At 36.9% G+C, this 18,213-nt stretch overlaps 1 protein-coding gene across 1 annotated transcript in view; it reads left to right on the forward strand.

Annotated features, from left to right (window-relative positions):
• TXNRD2 (thioredoxin reductase 2) overlaps positions 1 to 17,645 on the forward strand; it is a 32,086-nt gene extending 14,441 nt beyond the window's left edge. Inside the window, exons 12-17 of the mRNA XM_058036956.1 lie at positions 3,790 to 3,926; positions 9,227 to 9,322; positions 9,528 to 9,620; positions 10,372 to 10,443; positions 12,213 to 12,310; positions 14,548 to 17,645. Of these exons, the coding sequence (XP_057892939.1) occupies positions 3,790 to 3,926; positions 9,227 to 9,322; positions 9,528 to 9,620; positions 10,372 to 10,443; positions 12,213 to 12,310; positions 14,548 to 14,671 (620 nt within the window). The 3' untranslated portion in view covers positions 14,672 to 17,645. The remainder of the gene's footprint in view (positions 1 to 3,789; positions 3,927 to 9,226; positions 9,323 to 9,527; positions 9,621 to 10,371; positions 10,444 to 12,212; positions 12,311 to 14,547) is intronic.
• The last annotated feature ends 568 nt before the right edge of the window (positions 17,646 to 18,213 follow it).

Below are 18,213 nucleotides of genomic sequence, written 5' to 3' on the forward strand. Positions count from 1 at the left end.
GAACTGTAGCTTTCTTCTCAGAAAATGTTTCCAGCACTCTTCCCTTTTTACAGGGTATTGAGAACAAGAAAAGTAGAATTTTAGAAGTCTCTCCCATGCTGTAAATTTTTAATTTGATTACATGTTAGTTGGAGTTGCTTTTGTTGTGAACTCCAGGTGTGCACAGGCAGGTTTTTGCTCATTGCAGCACAAGCTTTCTGCTGAGAGGACTCCTCTGTGTGAAAAGTGTCAGTGCTACAGGAGAGTACAGTGAGCAGCCTTGCCAGAGAGCCAGTTACTGCCCCAGTATTGACTAAGGGCCAGATTTTTTTTCAAATTGAGGCAGGCATGCTTGAGGTTTATCAGTAATGGATGTAATGTTCAAAAGCATCCTTGTAGAAATGGGGCACACTATTATCAATGTGATAAAGGTTCTGAACTCTTTAACCTTATTTAATCTTACTCTAGTCAATATTTTCCTGTAATCTGAACAGTAGTTACACTGAAGTGGTTTTTATTTGGCATTATCAGCTGGGTGTGTTTTAGTGAACATCTTGTGGGTTTTAGGAGACATTTGAAGGAGGAAAAGGCAGTGGTATTGAAACTAATTTGGGGAATGTGTCAGGCACTCAGAATGAAGAGTACTGAGACTGGGAACACAGACAAGATTTTGATTAAGGTCAGACTGAGGTCAGATTGGATAAAGTTATGATGTGCCAATATATAGAGAAGTGGAGAAGACTATTGGGCTTGAGCTTTATTCCAGAAAAACTCTCCTGTCACCCAGCAGTATCCTCACAGTGGCCATCTACAATAAAATGTGTGCTTGGCTCCAGTTTGGATTTTTCAGATGTTGGGAGGCAAATTGGCATTTCTAACTTCTTTGGTTAAGAAACTCTGGAAGACCCATTAAAAAATTCTGCTGTCAGCTGCACCTTTATCATCCTGGGAAATCTTACTGGATATAAGAGTATGCTGTCACTCCTTTGCCACTGCTACTTACCTGAGTATGGCTGTGCCTCTGAATTCTGAGTTTAGCTGTTTCAGTCTCCACTGTTGAAGGTCCTGCACCTGAGGCTCACAGTCTGATACTCATTCCCCTTGTTCTGTGGTCAGGTATAATTACCAGAAGCCCTGGGCAGGTAATGGGACACAAATGCCACACCACAGCCCAGCCTGGCCATGTCTGTAATGGGAGATGTGAGCTTCAGCCACCACTCTCTGCAGTGGAGCCCTCTGGCTGGCAGCCCCTAAGGAAGCTGTGCTGTTAGATTTTACAAAAACAGATCAAAAAGCTGCTTTTTCTTTTAAAGTTAAAAGCAAAAGAGGGCTGGCACTGAAAGCAGGGCTCTGTGTGGTTTTCACAGCTGTGTGGTAAGTGGATGGGTCTATGAAAGATGAGACTGTGGTGTGCTGTTAGAAGTGCAGGAGGCAGGTAACCTTTTTAAGGGTCAGATTTGAGTTACACCTTTCTTCTAGGTGTCTGGCATATTTTGCTGTTTTGAATGAAAGCTATATCTAATCTTGTGTCCTATACAATTGTACACTCCTGTTCTTTGGCAGTTTCAGGACATCTTCAAACTAAAAGCACATGTGCTGATTTTAGGCAAAGAGTGGGTTTGTGTGCCTGGTAGGATTTAGACTCTTAGAAATAAGCTGTGAAGTATTGATTTCTTGAAATTGAAGATATGAAAAAATCAGGAGTTATGGATATAAAAAGAAAGTCCGTCTGAGAAATGGTGAGAACTAATTTTATAATAGTAAGTGAACATTAGGAAACATCAGAATTCCCTGAATTTGGCACTGCAACCTGCACATTGTATAATCATGAGCCTCAATTACTGAATTTGAGATGAAGCAAGATCAGTAAGTATAATTCTTATGGGGGTGAACCTGCATAGAGCTAAAGGCCAGTAAAGCTTCAGTTCAGTGTTTAAAAATTCTGGTTTTACCTTCAAAAGTAATAGTTAGGCCGTAAAATTGAGAGAGAAACTTCACTATGAGAAGCAGCACATTTTTTTGTAACTCATAGCTATTAATACCAAGCTGTACATATGTTAAAATTGGCTGCAATGGAAAGGTTAAGTGTTATCCTGCAGGTTTGATAAACTCAGCTGTTGTTGCCACAGGTCTTTAAATGACTCTATTGAGGGATTTTCTTTTTTCCTCTTTCAGTGCCTGCCATTGCGTGCTAAGTTTTCTCTTGGCTCTGCCTGGCAGGAAAAAGAGGAAACTAGAAAACCCCATTAGTTGTCCATTTGCAGAATACCCAGGCTTTACTCTCAATACCCAAAGAAATACAACGGTAGGAAGTTGTTTCACATCCGAGCCAAGATAAGGTCCTGGAGGTTTATTATTTTTGTTGCCTGATAGCATCAGGACTGGGGAGTAGGGGGCAGAGAAGGAACAGCAGATCAACATCCCATGGGGACAACAGAAGGGAAGACAGACAGATAGCCAAGTGCCGACAGCTTCAGTCAGTGCTCCCAGAGGAAGTGTTGGTTTCACCAGATGAAATTAATACACAGAAGTCTTTACAGAGGCATTCAGATGTGACATTGTTTGAGGGCCTGGCTATATGGAAGATGTATAAAGCACTGAATCATATGTTTACATATAATTAGGTCTGTATTGACAAGCCAGGTTTTCCTTTTGTTTAATAATTTCCTACATTAACATCAAAGAGCTTGTTTTTATAATGAAAACACATTTCCTCTTTTGTTTTGCTTTGCTATAGCTCTGTATTAAATTGAATGCAAATCATGACTCACGCAAAGGAGACTTAAATGTGTAGATATATCCATGTTCATTAAAGCCTCTAAAACAGACACAATGTTAAAAAATTTCCTTCATTTGGATATATTCAGTTTGGGGTTTTTTTCTGTGTCATCCTTAAAAATTTTGTGACTACCATGTAACTTCACTGTGCTTATTAACTTTCAAACAAGTTGGACAGGATTTAAGATTGCAATTTCTGGGTCAGGAATTGCTTCCTTAGATACTCTATACAAAGCTCAGTGTAATGCTGTTAAGACTTCAGTGATCAAGGGGTAACTATGCAGAAAACACTACCAAAATATATTTTTTAAATATGAGATAATTTGATATCATTGGAATAGGAAGCTGTAATAAAATCTGGGCTTGGTTGGATTTGCCTCATTTGTTTTTAAATAGATTTAAAATGTTTCTAAACTCTACAGAAATAGCTCAAATACAGTTTGAGATAACTAAATCAGCACTTAAGTTTTGAGAGCAAAGTTGATAAAATTTTTCATCTAAGGTGAAGATACTAGAAGTGTTTTAAGATAAGTGTATTCAAATTACAAGAAAGAAGGACTTCAGGAATGTTTAACAGCATTATTAATAATTTTTATTCAAATAGTATACACAACACATTGTTGGCACTAAGCACCACTCAGGTAATGTTTATTGGAAATTTTCAGTGTAGAAGTTGCTTAGTTTTTATATGTATATTTGTGCTATATTAGGAAACTGAATTTAGAATCTTCAATAAACATGAATTTATGTGGTTTTTGTAGTTTTTCCAGTGGGTGTGGTTTTCCATATTTAAAAGGATAACCCTCTGATGTCTGAGCAAAGGCAACAGTGATCGAGCTCCTTTCCCACAGAATGTCAATAGCCATGCTTTCCACCCCTGCAGCTTTCTCAGTATAAGTTTTCTCATGATTCTGCTTGGACTATCAAATAGAACAAAGTTCTTGGAGACCCACAGTGGAAGATGCCAACTTTTTAGATTAACACTGCTGAAGTTTTCCAATAGCTCTTACTTTAATTTTTTTTTTCCTTAAGGCCGAGCCCCTGACACCAAAACTCTCAATCTGGAGGCAGTTGGAGTGAAAACTAACTCTGAAACTGGAAAGATTATTGTTGATGCCAGTGAAGCTACTTCTGTTCCTCACATTTATGCAGTTGGAGACATAACAGAGGTACTGAGTCTACATAAACTATTTTACAATAACAGGAAGCCAACTTTGTTCCTGACTAATAACTAGTCCCCAGATGTAGTCATGCTCCAGTGTATATCTCAGTGTTTTGCACTTTTTCACTTGGCAGGGCTGGAGTGTTTATGCCAACCACCTGGGTCAGTAATTTCCTTCACAGGGATCCTGTGAAGTATCTCAGCATGAGAGATTATTGCTGATGTTTATCAGGGAATGCATCATTGGTCAGAGGCTAATAATGATGTCTTTATCACTCCTATTATCTTTCTAAAAATGTTTGTATCACTTTTGACATATGACTTCATACTGCCTGTGAATGCTGAGTGAAAGCAATTCTTCTGTAGCTAACTACATTTACTGGGAATGACCATGACAAGTTCTGTGACTGCATTTGGGGTATTTTGGGTGTTAATTGAGATTAATCACAAAACAGCTTATCATATCCCTGATGCAAAATGCTTCTAATGAAGTACTTTCCTCTAGAGTAAGAAAAAGTAATTACTGAAAGTACTAAATGCATTTGATTTTCTTCATGATTTGTGAATGATTATGCTAAATAAACATGAGGGGAGTGGGATTTTTTGTTGTTTTTTTTTTTAAGAAGGGGACATGATAACTTAAGCAACATAATTTATTTAATAGAGAGGTAAGACCAGATTCTGTGGTCTTATTCTAGTGCTATTGATAATCTATACTCATATATGACAAGAATGTCTTGTCATGATAAATGTGCACTTAAATACTTTCAATCTGCCAATTTTTATTTTGCATAAGAGCTCAAGTTATCTGCAGTAAGTTGGGCATCCTCAAATATGTTGATTTCATAAAAAATGTTTGTCTGGATTCTGAACTGTAGAGTTACAGGAGCATGTTGTCATCATCTGCCTGCTGTGCCTGGAAAATTTGGGCAATATGTAGAGTACAGAGCAATGCTGGGCATTGCAAGATACAGAGTTCTCTCAGCTGTTACTGGAATTGAGGCCTTTCTTTCTATCAAGATAATTTTTCATATAGTGCAGGCACCTGCCTTACAAGTCTGGTAAAGCCAAATACTGTAGCAATATCCAAACAGTATATGTAGTATAATGTTAGTGAAGTTTAGAAAATGTCTCATTCTGCTATGTTTAAAATATTTTAAAGATCTCTCAAATGTATAAACCTTACAGGTGCTTTTAGTTTCTGAAGATATTGTAATGGATTAAATGATGTCTTGGGAATAGCCCTGCAAATTTCTGACTGGACTCTGGAGCTGCCAGAGACAGTTAAATCTCATAAATCTGCTGACCACTCCTGACCTCTTCCCTCTGTGTAGACATGTGTTTCTTCCTGTCTGTCTCCATCTTCACGTGGACTTGCCATTTCCTTTTAAATTGTGTTAAAACTCTTTCCTTCTCAGATATTTCTCCTTTTTATTTTTCCCCATTACTCTACACAACTTCTCTGTCCGGTTGTCCTGTCCAGTCACTCAGAGCTTTGGGATTTTGTAGAGTTCCTCTCCTTTCTTCTCATTTCACATGCAGATTCCCTCTGTATTTGTCACTTCTTGCTCTCAGATACTTCCTGAAGTCCACTTTCTGCTCACAACAACCTCCTACACCTGCTTATCCCTGATGTATAAGGCTTGGCTGCCTCCTGCTTTCCAAAATTTTCTTTTTAATTTCATCCAAGAAGCAGTTGTTAGAGGCAATGCTGGCAGGGCTTAGAATATGTTGCTTATTTTGCTGCCAATCTGCAGTGTTATTTTGGGCAAGTCATTTCCTTTTGGATGCTTTTTGTCTTTTGCCCTTTGAGGATTTAGATAAGAAATATAAAGTTGGAGGCAGGATGCTCTCCTCTTTCCTTCTCTGGATCTAAAAAATCATGTATTCATTTATTTGTCATTTTTATTTTGTTGTTAAAACTTGGATTTCCTTTTCCTTCTTTTGTCTATATTAGTGCAGATTTTTGAACCTGAGTGGTTCAACAGACACTTCTAAGTGTAAGTGTTAAAAACAGCAGTACAGTTGTATGCTGTGTCCAGTGTACAACTGGGGGAAAAAATGAAAAAGTTATGTCAGTGCTCTGTAGAATATTCCCTTAAGCTTTTATCTGTATATTGGCTCAATGCAGGGAATTAACATACAGTACTCATACATTTCAAGTGTTTAGAGATAAAAAGAAATACTGTCACACTTTTATCTGACTCCAGCACGTGATTTGTGGAATTCCACTTGCTAAGCAATGAAGTTTATTTTATTTGAATACTTAAATTAGTTTAGTGTTTTGGTTTTTTTAAAAGCAGAATTAATTTAGATAATAAACTTCATTGGCATGGGAACCAGCACTGAAATAAATTTTTGTGTTGGTGCATATCTCAAATTAACACATGAGAATCAAGGGTATCCTGCAAAGAACCACAAAGCTGCAGAGCTTGGTTGTGGTACTTTCTGGGTGTGACCTACCAAACGAGCACAGCAAGGGGAATCTTGTTCCCTGTGAGGGAACATCAATGATCCCTAAGAATCTTTATAAAAATTTTTTCCTCTGGTGTTCCTGCTCAGGATTTCTCCTTGCTCTGCTCTGTCCCTGTTAGAGTTTCTTTGCTGCCATAAAGTGCTTTTGCTCAAATTGTGTGAGCAGTTCCCAAGCCTTTGCCATTCCACACTGAATAAATACTGAATTGCTACCAAATAGCAAGAACTGCTTTTTTTGTTGGAATTCAATGCCCTGGCTGGAAGGGGAGTGAGTGAGGGGGCAGCTGAGTTTCCTGATTGCTCAGAATGGCTGTTTTCATTTGGGAGTCCTACCCATCTGGTACAAATGGGAATCTGTGTGCATGGGTGTCTTGTTGCACCCCTGTATGGAATGGAATCCTAATGTTACCCAAGATTTCATTTGGAAAAAAAAAAAAAAAAGGGAAAAAAAATCTTACAGATGTGAGTCAGTTTGTGTACCCTCAAAAAACATTATTCAAGTTGTGGCAAAATATTATTTTCAACTGGCAGGTGAAATTGCATTTCAGCATTTTCCTGTAATCAGGATCAGGAAAATCAAGCTGGAATTTTAGTGTGAATTCTTTTTTTCAGTGCTGATATAAACTCTCTGTGTTAAAATCCTTCCTTCAGTAGTGTTCTTGTTGAAAAGCATGGCACACACTATAAAGACATTTTCTCAGAAGGAGGTTTATGGTCAGGCCACTCTACATCTGTCATATTTCAAAGGGTGTTACAACAAAGATGTGTAGAGAAAGTGGAATGTACAGTATGTTGCTTTGAATAGAAATGAGACCAAAAAGAGTTGTGTTAGAACAAATACACAGTACTTCAAAGCTTTTTAAACTCTCTTAGGACCATCTCAGTTAAATGTATAATGCATTGGAGGATTCTTATGAACAATTCGTATCCATAATTATCAGCAGAGTAGTTCTACACATGACTGCAAAGTGAATGTTCATTTCAAATATTTACCAAGGAAGGTCTTTAAGTCATTGTTTATGAGGAATTGGGCTTTATCTGCATGGATGTTTTAGTAATTAGTTGGGTTTTATGGAATGCATGGCAGTGCTTTCACAATTTTATCTCTCGTTCCAATCTTCTATTCATTTCTGGAATGCCAAAACAACATATATTTCCTGCTCCAGAAATGATTGGCAGACATGTTTCAGGCAAATGCGTGTAAGAAAAAACAAATTTCATCTGGTAAAGTACATTTACAGACTTGAAAGTCAAAATGTTGGATTTGAAAAATTGTGACTTGAGGGATGTTAGAAGGAAAAAGGGATAGACTTGCAGCTCTGTGATTTGTAATGAGCTGTGGAGGAAAAATAGATTAGCCTTCATTAACAATTAGAATTGTGATTTCTGTTATCAGGTTAGATGTAATGTTTCAGATTGGTTTTTGCAATTTAAGTGGTTGTTACTACAGATAAAAGCCTACATGCCTGTTAATATGCAGATAATTAATATAGTATGTGTACTGAAGAAAATGGTAGCTAACGCCATGTACAGATTCTGTCTACCAACATACAAAAAAAGATAAGCTGCTGAAGAGGAATGGATTCCAGTAAAAAACTAAAGTGCTAAAAAACTTTAGGTAATGACAAAAAATGAAAAACTTTGGATGTGTGTGATGGGGAATCCTTATTTTATTTTCTGCTGAGAACTGATTTTGAGAGTTTATTGAATGACTGCCTCCAAGTGGGACTTTGCAGGAGTGTGGCAAGTGTTGTATCTAAATAGGATGTGTGGAAATCAAAGCTTCACACATTTTATAAAGCATTTCACGTTGTGCCACAAAAGTGCTTCTCAGTTATGGCTTTCTTATGTTTCCACATCATTCCTTCTGAATTTGTGACCTCTTTTTTATGTCAGACAAACATTTTGATGATATGTCTTGGATGAACTCTTAATGAATGGGGTTTTTAAATTAGATCTATGAATTTTGCTTAATCTTATTAACCTATATGGACTGTTCCTTCTTGGGCTTGAAAATATTCCCTTGCAAATACCTTAATTCAATTTTCAAAAACTTTCAAGTTCTTTAAAACCAGCTCTGCAGTTCTGATGCTCCAGCAGTGCTGTGCCAGCACTCAGAATTAGGGTTCTGGCACATCTACAGCCCTGTTTGGATATAAAAAGGAGCCAGGACTCATGGCTTGAAGTGGAGCACACCCTGGTCATATCCTGCTGTCGTTCCATTTCTCACTTGCAGGAAGTTTGCATTTGCCAATAGCAATCCCTTTCAAACCCCTGTGTAACAGCAGAGCCTTAGACCAGGACCAGCTCACCCTTTAGGTCACAAGTTCTAGCAAAAGAGCTTTCCACTTTTCCAGTCCAGGACCAACTCAGGAAGTTGGTAATAGTGTGTACAAACAGCTGGGTTTTGTGCCTGTGTTCTGTAAAAATGGGTCAGACATTTTTTTTAAAAGGTCTGATATTATAAAAGCAATGTTGCTTTAATCTAGACTCTTCTTTAAAAAGACACTTTGAAAAATTTCCTCCTGGCTTACTTTGGAGAGAAGGGGTGAAGTGAACAGTCAGCATGTGAATATGTGCTGCTTTTCAAGAGATGCCATGATAAGATGAAAAGATTTGACATATTTGTGACATTTTCCCTCCATTAAGACAGATAGTAAACTCAGACTTTAAAGCATGTTTGGACAGAAATTATTATTGCTTTTTCTTTGGAGCCTTGGCTACCAAGCTGGAATTCCAAAGATTTGGCTTTCCTCTGACCATTGTCCCAGGAGAAATCCTTGGATGCTGCTTTCCCTTAAGTTCAAACAAAGCTCTGTGCTCTCTCCTTAGGGCCGTCCTGAATTAACACCCACAGCAATAGCTGCAGGAAAACTGCTGGCTCAGCGCCTTTTCGGCCAGTCTGCAGAGCTGATGGACTATGACAATGTGAGTTAAGGCTTTTTGCTTTGCAGTAAGAACAATCTTGGGCTTTTTTCTTTTAAAGAATTGCATTTTGTCACCTGGAATGCAGCTTTGACAGCAGCCAAAGTGGAACTGTGTGCCCGAGCTGCACCTCTCAGTTGTGCCAAGTGTCTGCCAGGCAGCTGCTGCACATGGCTCAGCAGTAACAGCTCTGCTTCCTCCCAAGCAGGTGCCTACCACAGTCTTCACTCCCTTGGAGTATGGTTGTGTCGGCCTGTCAGAAGAAGCAGCTGTGCAACGTCACGGATCAGACAATATTGAGGTATGAAAACATTTTTAATTTTTTAGTTGGCATCAGAGTTGCCCTGTGGAAAGGCAGAATTTTTACTGCTGTATCAGGTAAAATTTTTGGTCCCCAAAATACTGTGTTTACAGTTAGGGAGTTGGTGCCTCCAGAAGTGCTCAGAACTTCAGTAGTGTTGCAGCAGGTCACAATGGGAACTGTTGCCTGTTGGGCTTAAAATGACTGATAGGATGTGACAGCTTTAAAGTAGCTGCCATTTTAGCAAATTACATTGTGCAGCATCATTGAACAATGGCTATGTTACTTTCTACAAGTTACCTTTGAAAAGATATGTTGTGTTACTCTTGGGAAAATCATTAATGAAAAAATAAGAATTTACTATTCAGAATGTAAATATTACAGTTTTGATTTTATTAAGGGGTGCAATATTATAGATAGGAAAAGATTTTAGGATTTTTTTTTCAGTAAACAAGGCATTGAACCTTTGGGAGAAGCTTAAAAATGCTATTTATTTTCCTTTAATTTGGTGCATAAGTCTGAGTAGCATTATTTGGTAAGTTTTGTTTTTAATCTAATGATTCTCTGAGAAAGGTTTGTGTTAAGCTCTTACTGTGCTTTCCATATATTTCTTTAAAATAACTAACAGGTTATAAATAAATATTTGTACAAAGGTATAAATATGTAGTAATAGTAGTTATTATAGTAATAAATACCAGGTTTTGACATAATAGTACTTTCTAACAGAAAACGTTATTGTTTTTCCTACCAGGTATACCATGCATATTATAAACCTTTAGAGTTCACAGTGGCTGAAAGAGATGCAACTCAATGCTATACAAAAGTGAGTTTTGTGGGCTTTTAACTTGCTTTTAACTTAAAATGGGATATGGTACAGCCAACTTTAAAGAGCACTGTTTGGCAAAAAAACATCTCAAGATGGATATTTTCTTGGTGACACACATCTTGAAATTTCTTTACAGATATTGGCATTGTTCAGAACTGACATTCTGTTAATAAATACCATCTTTGAACTGCTTTTAAGGTCTTAAAAAGTATTTCAGATTCAGATCAATCTCTGCTTTTCCCAGCAAAGTTCTTAACTGGTTACATGAAATATTTATATTGACACCTCTTGCCAAAAGTTTGATACCTTCAGAAATTAAGCATAAGGCTTACAAACCTGCAGTAACTATTCAGGTTCTACTCAAGAAAAAACTGCTCCTGATTTATTCCAAAGTGCCAGACCTGAAAAGGTCCTTCTGCAGCAATCCAGTTGCTTCAGTGTTGGAAAGGTTTTTGATGCTCTTGCCTACAGTAGAGACTCTTAGCTAAGATGAAGTGTAGTGTTGGTAGAATATATCATAGTTTCCTTTTTCTTCCTTTTCTCCTCATCATCAGGGAACAGTCTTTTTTGCATAAATGTGTTCATCAATTATATTATACAATATTATATTGTTATGTTAGGAATGTCCATTGTCAGACTGCAAACTAATTGCAGTCAGTTTTTCTGACTGTATTTTTTCATCTCTGAATTATGTAAATGCTTGCCTTAAGTGTCCCAAGTACCAGTGTAACAAAGATGATGATATTTAATTTTATGTATTCCCTTTGAATTATGTCAATTAGAGTAAATATTTAAGGGTAAAGTAGTAACAGCATAGTAGTTGTTGGATGATATTTAATATAGTCCTTACTAAACTCTTAAAACATATAAACAAACATTTAACTTGAGTCTTTCAAACTATATTGCAAGAATTTTTCCTTTAAAATGCCTTAATATTAAAAGTCCCACATCATGATTGCTGCTGTTCCTGGCATTCCTGATGAAAGAATTTAAGCTTTTACTGAATAGCAGAACTTAGTAGATTAGTGATAATTAAATGCCCGATGGGAGGATGCAGGGAAAGACTGACTTCCTTTTCATAATTATAAAGATGGTGTCCTTATAGGAACTAAAACATTTTCATTAAGTTCTCTAATAAAAATTAAGTGTGCAGTGACTCAGTCTCTCCTAGATACTTATTAACCTTCATCTTTGGCTGCTTCTGAGGCTCCACTCCTTTTTAGGTTATGTGCCCCTTGTGGTAAATGTATCTCACCAAACATGCTGCTGTAAGTGTTTCCTGAGTCACAAAGGTACAAAATATCCTGGAACTGTTAGTGGTCACCTGTGAAAATAAATTTAATAATGGTAGTGGTCTTCTGTGAAAATACTGATGAAAACAGCTGCACAGGCTTGGAGAAGTGCTGAGGTGACCACTCAGTGGAAAAGAGCACTGGTCTGGTCACCAGGCTACAGAAAGTACTTTGAGGATTTCATTCAAATGGCAAACAACAAAGTATTCAGTATCAGAAATTATTGTTGTCAGTGGCTCCCTCAAGTCTGAAAGAAATACACCAATAAAGCTTCAATTCAGGAAAATGCTTGAGGACAAGGAGAGTAAGGGCTATTGAAGTCAGTAAGACTTAAGCAAGTGCAGAAGTTTTTGGCACACTGGAAATAAACAGCTGAACTAGGATCTTGGGGCATTCCGGTTTCATTTAATTCATCTTCATGCCTTATCTTTAAGTGTTCTAAGAAAAGATCTTTTTGTGATGTATTGTTTTCAGATGGTGTGCTTACGAGAGAGGGAGCAACGAATACTTGGCCTTCATTTCATTGGACCAAATGCAGGCGAAGTTATTCAAGGATTTGCTCTTGGAATCAAGTAAGTACAAAAGAATGTCTCTAGCTTCTAAAGCCTGCTTCTTAAGTTATTGTAAGATTATAGAAGATAGCTGCCTAGTTTTGGCAACACTATAAAGAATGCATGCTTTTTGTTACTTTTATGGAGTATTGCACATATTTTCACAAAAATACTGCAGTTCTTCATTAAGATGTACTGGATTTAGTTATTGTAATACTGGATATAGTTAGAGAACAACTGAGGAAAGTATAGCATTGATTTGATATAGTGTAAGCAAAAAACAGAATTAAGCATTAACTTAACTAATGTTAGTTTCTTCAGTGTAGCTTCTTCTGCATTATGTGAACAGGATAGGAAATCCCCCTACAGTTTCCAAGTTCTTTAAAAATATATTTGTACTATTCAGAAAAACCTTTCTTTACACCTGCCAAGCATTTTCTTTCCTAATCTCATCTTTAAATTTGCACAGCCATGGCTTCTTAGAAGTTCAGCAAGGTTTGCATGAATTCTTATATTGCTGGGGTATAAGCTAAATACAGTATAGTAAAAAAGAAATTTCTATGGGATGATGAGAGAGGGAAGATACTTTTGTTTGAAGCTATCTGACAATTGCAATAAAGAAACCTATCCTTTGTGATCTCATCTTGTTTAAGATTTTGCTCAAATATTGATATAGAAGTCCTCCATTTGAAAGAGTAAGAAGTGATTCTCAGTCATCTCTGGTTTAATGGAAAAGTCTTGCTATGATTTTCCTGTGCTACAATTATTTCTTATTTGTTTTTTCCTTTCCCTTTCTTATTGATGATTCACATCTTCAGAAATGTAGATTCCTATATTTACATTTAAAAATTATAATTTTTAACTTCCTCTTCAAGAAAGGTAGTCTAGAACATCATAAATCATTGCCAGTTGTGGTGTCAGTTCATTTTCATAAATTTGATCAACATTTTACTGCAGTTTTAGTCCTGCAGTTGTGAGTGACTATTATAAATGAAAAGCAGAAAGGATTAAGAAGGCAGGATCACAAGGATCATGTGAGGAATATCTTGGAAATCACTGATTGCAGTGTACCCCTCAGTACACATTTTCAACATGTGTTTGTAGTCCATTAATTGCCAGTGGTATAGATTCTAGAACTACATTTTTTAGGATGTCGTTGTTTTGAAGTTTTATCCAAAATAACCATTGAAAAGGAAGCACATGAAACTGGAGTGCTTTTCTGCCTTGCTTGAGGGAAATGAAAACTTTAGCCACAGTAAGAGGTTTTCAGCAGGTCAGATTCCTGGATGGGTTTCTATTGCATTTCACAAATCCAGAGCTTTCAATGTGGAACCCTCACTGTAAAAGCTGCTCTTCTCCTTTGACAAATACTTCTTCAGCTTCTCTGAAGGATGATTTTTCATCTTCCCACCCACCCAGCACTCCAGTAACCTCTGTAGTCAGCAAAGATCTTTTGCTTGTCAGTGCTTTTTTAGGTGTAAGTGGAAACACCAGAAGGCATCTATAGCTTCCTTTACTGTGTTTTGTAGAGGGAGATAACATTATTCCATAGAGAGCTTGAAACAATCCTTAAATTTAGGGCCATTTCAGCTATTCTTACAGCATAGCCTGCCAGGAATAGCAGTTCAAAAGAAAGTAATCAAGTCTTAAGAATGTTACTGGACAACTAAGGGAATTAAGCAAGTGGGATTGTAGCACTAGGGGGTTTTGGTGGGTTTTGTTTGCTTGCTATGTCTTATTTTTAATAAAAAATGTTTTTTTCCTCGCTTATAACATTGATATGTTCTGTGTGAGCATCAGAGACTTTAAGTTCATGGAAGAATATTCTGGTATTATTTCCTTTAGCAGATTCTTTCCAACAGTTCTAATTAAGATTTTCTTCCTCTATGTGTATGTGTGCATTTTTTTCCATCTGGAGTTAGTGAAACACACATGTATGTACAAGAAAAGCTGAAGGTTGCAGTTTTGTCATATGTTTTTGCCACAGGCTCAGTTGTGACTTGGGATAAATTGCTTAATTCTCTCTGTCTCAACTCTTATGACAATTCTTTCCTACCTCAGAGTTAGGAAGCTGGGCGTCTACGTGTTGTGTAAGTGCCTGAGAAATAATAGACAGCATTGTATAAGAACAAATGCAACTCCTCTACCTGATCAAATGGACAAGAGCAGAATTATTTTGATATTTTAGGACCTTTTAGCTGCTTCAGGTGAATAGCATTTGACTTTGTGAGTCATTTGTTGTTGTTGATTTTTGGTAGGTGTGGTGCTACCTATGCTCAGATGATGAAGACAGTTGGCATTCACCCCACCTGTGCTGAAGAAGTTACCAAGTTGCAAATTACAAAGCGTTCTGGCCTGGATGCAACAGTCACAGGCTGCTGAGGTTAAATACCATCCCTGGAAAGAAGGAAAAAAAGCACAAAACATATTTGTAAAGAAAAGGGGCACTTTAAGTTGGAACAGCTTTAATGGTTCAGGTTACAGGAATCTTTGGTTTTCTCCTGTAGAGAGCTTTTTCTCACAGTTGAAAAATTTTCCTTGCACCTTCACAGTTCTAAAACCAATGTAGTCCTGCTGCAACAAATCTCTAAGAGCCTTAAGTTGTTCTTTTTGGGAGCTAGGGAATAATCACAGTATTTTATACGCAAATATAAAATTTGCATATTTTATATGCAAATATAAAATAGCTAAAGCCCATGATATCCTAGGCCATCTACAAATGAAGCAGTTGTGATTTGGGTTTCCTTGTTGGCCAGCAGAAGAGTCTCAGATGCTGGGAATCAGAGAGGGCATCCCATAGAAGTTTGGTGGGATGTTTTGTGCTGCATGCTTGGATTGCTCATTACTAATCCTATATTGAACACTGAGACTCTGCATTCACTAGTGGAAAGAAGTTCCTGGAGTGCACAACAAAGGGTAAGCAGTCATCTTTGGGTTTTTTCCTTTAAAATGTAATATGTAATGGAATTTAATAGAAAAATCACCTGAAGCTGTACTGCTGCTGGCAGAATCACAATGGATTAATCAGTAGCAGCCTGGTCACAGTGTTCTGGAGAGGACTGAGAATGAATGATCTCAGAGGTGCTAAAGAAAGAGTTGAATTTTATGGTGGCGTCTCTGCCTACTCCTGAAATTTTTAATTCAGCTCAATCCAAACTAAATTGACACAGCTCACAAATTACTACTTTAAAAGTGTATATTAAGCTGACAAGTAAAGTAAAACCCTCTAATAATCCACCTTATGCAGCATTTTCTGGTTTATAGAATGCAGAAATATGGCTGACACTGAAATATTTTCTTGGTTTGTTTTTAAGACTTTCTTACTGATGAGCTGGAGACTATATCTGAACTGACTGATGTCTGGCTTTAATAAAACACTTTACTGAAGGGAACTACATTAAGCAGTGATCCAGAAGAGAAATGGTCCTGCCCTGAGCAAAGATATAAAATAATCATCTGCAACTTCTTTTGTTTTTTGTTGTGTACTGGCCCAAGTAAGAAAGCATTACCCTGCTGCAGATTCCTGCTGATTTTTGTGCTCTCCAGAAGGGGGAGGTGCTGGCTCATCTGTGGTAGGAGAGGAACAAATCTGAGAGTGAAGCTTCTTGTGCAGAGCCGTGTTAAGGAGATAGCCTGACAAAGGCAAACACAAACCAATCTGCACTGAATTTCCATCCCAGTCACAGTTTGCACCCTTTACAGCAGAATAGCAAACATTGGAAGAGACCAGCTTCAGGTGAAACAAAATATATCCTTTTTGCAGTTAATTTATATCCATAGTTTATGTGTGGAATTTGTTATTTTAATTCCAAACTTGTTGCAGTTTTGAAGAATAGTCTGATGATCATGTATCTATATCTGCTGTTTTAATTTGATTGGTATTTCACTGCTGCAGCAACACAGAAATATGGTTGGTTCATACCAAGTGTGAAATAATTTTTACCATGAGAATTGTACCTGTCTGAAACTATTCGACAAAAGGGATCAAAACTTCCTTGTAAAATAGGATTTAACAGCATTTATTACACTCTCATTTATATGAGAATATTAAATTTTCAAAATTTTTTTTAGAATTACAACAGCAATTCTTTTGCTTAAACAACAGCAAAAGAAGTCCTAAATGTTTTCTCTACAAATTTTTCTGATTTTTTTTTTTTTGGTCCACGTTTCTTGTCCATAAAATAGAAAGAAGTGATACAGTTGGTCTCCAAGTGGCATTCCATATTAGATCTGCTGATGCCATTTTACATCTGTGAAGTCATCCATAAGTTTGTAGTTGACAAGAATGTTTGGATTGGAAGTGTTGTTGAAAAAATGCCTGAATTTTGCAGCTGCCTTTAGAAGAAATGATGAAAACTTTATTTCTATATAAATAGGTACAAACCTGCACATTCAGAAGTTTCTGTTTCCTTTAATAAAGGGCCTTATGAGTATGATGCAGCCAAAACCCTTGCTAAATTTTCCTCAACCATTTACAAAAAAGGAGTTCAGAGTAAATTAGGGTTGCTTAAAATGTTTTACTTAATATTTTAAAATACGGAGATACAGCCTAATAGAAATTTTGCTGTGAGAAACAGCTCACCTCTGACAAAACTCTAACCTTTATGCATACAAGTTTTTCTTTCCAGTTCCTTTTGTTTCCCAGAAATTAAAGCACTGGTGTTTAACCTTGTCAAATCTGCTTCTCTTCTCTGCCTTAGCAATGCATCTAGCAGACAGAGTTGTCTGTCCCTACAGACAAATCAATGGAAAGATGAGTTAATTTTATTCATCATAAAGTTCAAATTAATTATTTAGCAAATAGAGAGATCTCAAGGAAATGTGTTTTCAGTGCATGTAGAGTGTGAAACTAAGGCATGTCATGGTTTTCAGAAGAAACAGAACTGTCTTGGTTTTAGAATTGCTGAGTGGCCTGCATGAAATTGTTCCTGCCTCTTCAACAGCAGCCTGGTTCTGTTCCTCATTTAGTGGAAAATGCTGTTGCCCCCTGAAGTAAAACAAAGCATACAATCCCACCTACATAATAATGTCAGAATCAATGGCAAGACAGAATAATGACAAATATTCTGATTGTGCTTTTTTTCCTGAAGGATTCACCAGGGATGGTGCTTGAGAATTGTTTTTAAAAGCCTGACCAATGTAAATTGAAACAATTGATGTACATTGCAACTTACTGATTGCATGTGAAAAAAAAATCTAGTCAGGCTTCTTAGGATGCCAGCTGATGAGGATTTGTTTGTCAAACCACACCGTGGTGCAAACAAGTCTGAGCTTTGCTGGGTCCCTCATATGTGTGATCCCAATATTTATTGTGTTATGAATTAATTATTAAATAAAGAATATTTTTTCTAGTAAATGTGTTATTGCACTTGCTTAATTTTGTACACATGATTTCTGCTTACAATAGATAGATTTTTTGATCTTAATGCTGTCTCTCTTCGTTGAAGTATGTATTAAGGAAACAAAGAAATAGACAGACTCAGACTTTTTATTAAGGAAATGTTGTTACTTCCATGTCTATGTGTAAACTAAATAACCACTGAGATTTTTCCAGGTTGGATGGCCTAATTTTAAATTTAGGAGAAACTGTAGCCTCGGTAAGTATGGTTTCAAATATTGTCTTTTTACTCCTGCTAATGAGGTCTAACAGGAATTTTCATTGTTCCTGCATGCTGACATGCTTCTTGAAGTCTTGTCCAGAGTAAACTCCCTGAGTGCAGTCAGAGCATTTTACAGAGCTACAATATTCTACACGAGCTGTTCACTTTGGGGTTTAAACTGGAACACAGAGTGGAGAAATGCAGAGCTACAAAGCCAATTAGTAGCTGTGGATACTGCTAGGTAAAAAATATTAGAAAATTAATAGAGAAATGACTAGCAAAATGTATTTAGAACTCTGAGAAACTTTGTCAGAAAAGTAAGGG

The sequence above is a fragment of the Melospiza georgiana genome, chromosome 18 (genome assembly GCF_028018845.1).
Source record: "Melospiza georgiana isolate bMelGeo1 chromosome 18, bMelGeo1.pri, whole genome shotgun sequence".
NCBI classification, from domain to species: domain Eukaryota; kingdom Metazoa; phylum Chordata; class Aves; order Passeriformes; family Passerellidae; genus Melospiza; species Melospiza georgiana.